Source organism: Mus pahari, chromosome 14, assembly GCF_900095145.1.
Source record: "Mus pahari chromosome 14, PAHARI_EIJ_v1.1, whole genome shotgun sequence".
NCBI classification, from domain to species: domain Eukaryota; kingdom Metazoa; phylum Chordata; class Mammalia; order Rodentia; family Muridae; genus Mus; species Mus pahari.
Window position 1 is genome coordinate 83,157,705 of NC_034603.1, and position 3,347 is coordinate 83,161,051.

General features: G+C 48.0%; 1 protein-coding gene across 3 annotated transcripts in view; it reads left to right on the plus strand.

The window, feature by feature from the left end:
• The window catches only part of Itgb4 (integrin subunit beta 4), a 34,543-nt gene that overhangs the window by 19,907 nt on the left and 11,289 nt on the right, over positions 1-3,347 (plus strand). For all 3 annotated transcript variants that reach the window (XM_021214115.2, XM_021214116.2, XM_021214117.2), the window contains exon 26: positions 154-302. In XM_021214115.2, coding sequence (XP_021069774.1) covers positions 154-302 — 149 coding nt within the window. The remainder of the gene's footprint in view (positions 1-153; positions 303-3,347) is intronic.

Genomic DNA, 3,347 nt, shown 5'->3' on the forward strand with positions numbered 1-3,347 from the left:
AACCACATGGTGGCTCACAACCATCTGTACTGGGATATGATGCCCTCTTCTGGTGGGTCTGAAGCCAGCAACAGTGTACTCATACATTAAATGAACGAATAAATAAAGGAATTGAGCCCAGGACCTCTTGACCAGCACCTGGGTTCCTTACAGCTAGCGGGGTAGTGTCCTTCGAGCAGCCTGAGTACCTGGTGAGTCGTGGAGACCAGGTGGCCCGCATCCCTGTCATCCGGCACATCCTGGACAACGGCAAGTCCCAGGTCTCCTACAGCACACAGGATAACACAGCACACGGACACCGGGTAAGGCTCAGTCAAGCAGGAATATCCAGTGATTTCTACCCCAATCCTGGCAGTATCCTTAGACAAGGATGGCCCGGCCATCAGGAGTGGCTCACCCAAAGTGACAAGAACACTCTGTACATGGTCCCATTACTCCCAGGAACTTCACATGGATGGACCAGGTATCTACTGAAACCATCCTTGTATACCCTCCAGTGACCCAGGATAGCCCAGTCACCTGTCTGTCTAATCTAGTGAACTTTGGGGAACTTGATTTGTAGACCAGGCTGGCCTCAAACTCACAGAGATCCATCTGCCTCTACCTTTGCCTCCTGGAACGCTGGAAATAAAGGCATGCACACCATGCCTGGGTACGGGATTTTTTAATTTTAAATTTATGTATCTTTATGCATATGGGGGTTTTGTCTGTATGTCTGTGCTCCACATGTATGCTCAGGGAGGTCTGGAGTTGGAGACAGTCGTGAGCAGCCATGTGTGTGCTGGTGCTGGGATCCGAACCCTGATCCTCAAGAAGAGCAGTCAGTGGTACAGACCACCAAGCCATCTCTCCACTTGTTCCCCACACCTGTTTTTAAAGACAATGTCTCAGTATGTAGCTTTGACTGTTCTCAAACTTGCTGTGTAGACCAGGCTGTACTTGAACTCATAGAGTTCTGCCTGCCTCTCCCTCCGAGTGATGGGATTAAAAGTGTAGGTTACTGTACTATGGATTTCTTGGAGTGGAATTACAAACCATGTGCCCTTGAGCCAGCCTCCCAGTTCTGTCAGTGTTGGTCTTCTCCAGGGTCAAGCAGCCCTTCCTGACAGGGAGGGCCTTGGCCTGGTTACTGTCCCTTCATTCTCAAGCCAGTTACTGGGAAGCATTAAAGCCAAGCCACACTGGCAAACATGCAGGCTTTCTTGGTTTTGATTCTGAATTTAGATGGATATGGCAGAACAGGCCTGTAATCTAGTGCTCAAGAGGTCAGGGCAGGAAAATTCCAAGTTCCAGCCATGCCCAGGCTACATAACAAAACCCTGTCTCCAACACACAAAATAGGGGCTGGAGAGATGGCTCAACAATCAAGAATGCATTCTGACTTTGCAAAGCCACTCCAGGAGCCTGGAGCTCCAGCTTCAAGAGATCCTCTGGCCTCCATGGTCAGTCACGTTCAGTCATGTTCACTCACATGCAGGTGACCCTCACATAGACCTGCATAAACACATACAATTTAAAAAATTTGGTAATGATGGAGCATGCCTTTAATCCCAGCACTCAGGAGGCAAAGGCAAGCAGATCTCTGGGTTCAAGGCCAGCTTGGTCTACAGAGCCAGTTCCACAACAACCAGGGCTACACAGAGAAAACCTGTCTTGAAATCTTGAAAATGAAGAAAACCAAACAAAGCAAACTAAACTAAAAGAAAGACCCATGAGATCGCTCAGTGTGGTCAAAGCATAAATAGCTTGAGTTTAATGTCCAATCCCCGGGACCCACATGGGAGAAGAAAACCAACTTTCTCTCTCTCTCTCTCTCTCTCTCTCTCTCTCTCTCTCTCTCTCTCTCACACACACACACACACACACACACACACACACACCACACACAAATGTAATATTTATTTTGTTTTTGTTTTTTTGTTTTTGTTTTTTTTTAAGACAGGATCTATGTAGCCCTGGCTGTCCTGGAACTTTCTATGTAGACCAGGCTGCCTTCAAACTCCCAGAGATCCCCTTGCCTCTGTCTCCTGAGTGCAGACTGTAGGCATATGGCACCACACCCAGCATAAATATAAGCGTTTAAAATGCTGGCCATGGTGGAACAAGGGGTTAAGCCCAACATTCAGACAGCAAAGGCAAAAGGCTGGCCTGTGGGACACTGGGTTCCAGGCCAGCCAAGATGTAGCTTGATGGTAGAGCCCTTGGTCAGCATGTGCAGAGGCAGGCAGATTTCTGAGTTCGAGGCCAGCCTGGTCTACAAAGTGAGTTCCAGGACAGCCAGGGCTATACAGAGAAACCCTGTCTCAAACAAACAAAAACAAACAAACAAACAACAACAAAAAACAAAATAGGGGTGTAGCTCAGTTGGCAGAGAAGTTCCCTAGCATGCATGAAGCTATAGGGTTCAGCCTTCATGCACTATATACATAGGGCATGGTGGCTACAGTATCCGCACTCGGAAGGCAGAGGCAGAATTATCAGGAGTACAAGGTTATCCATGACTACATACTGAGTTCCAAGTCAGAGCTACATGAGACCTACAGGCCAGTTCAGCCAGCACAGGGTAAACTGCTCAGCCAGCCCAGGCGAGAGAACCACGATCAATTTCCTTATTCTGTTTTGTTGTTTTAGTTTGAATGATTGCTACTAGCCCAGGATGGCTCACATTAGCAGACCCCTTGCCTCAGCCTCCCAAGTGCTGTAAAAACAGGTGTGTGCCACCAGGCCTGTCTCTCCCTAGTTTTCTCCCACCTGCAGACTTCCTCCACTCTAGGTAGTCTCCCTGTATCTATCAGACATAGCCAACCATATGTGCAATTGAACTGCTGATCTGCAGCGCCACCTAGTGCTTTCTTGGGAGAAGGTCCTTTTTCCGTCTCATGCAGTTGGATAAATACACCCAGGTCCACACATCAACATCTGGGGGCAGCGGTGCCCAGGTGGAGCACTCCTTTAATCCCAGCACATGAGAGGCAGAGGCAGGCAGATCTCTGTGAATTCAAGGCCAGCCTGGACTACAAAGTGAGTTCTAGGACAGCAGGGGCTATGCAGAAAAATGTCTTGAAAAAAAAATCTGGGTGCTGTGAGATAAAACATCTGGGTGCTGTGAGATGGCTACGTTGTTAATCTGAGTCCCAGCACCCACATGAGGTGACCTATAAATCCAGCTTGGAAAGGTGCAAATCTAACTCTCTTTGCTGGCCCCTGCCATGACTCCCGTATACACACAGTATATGCTCAAACACTCTGAAGGCACATGGAGTGTTAAAATATTTTTTTGTTGTTGTTTTGTTTTTGTTTTTTCAAGACAGGGTTTCTCTGTATAGCCCTGGCTGTCCTGGAACTCA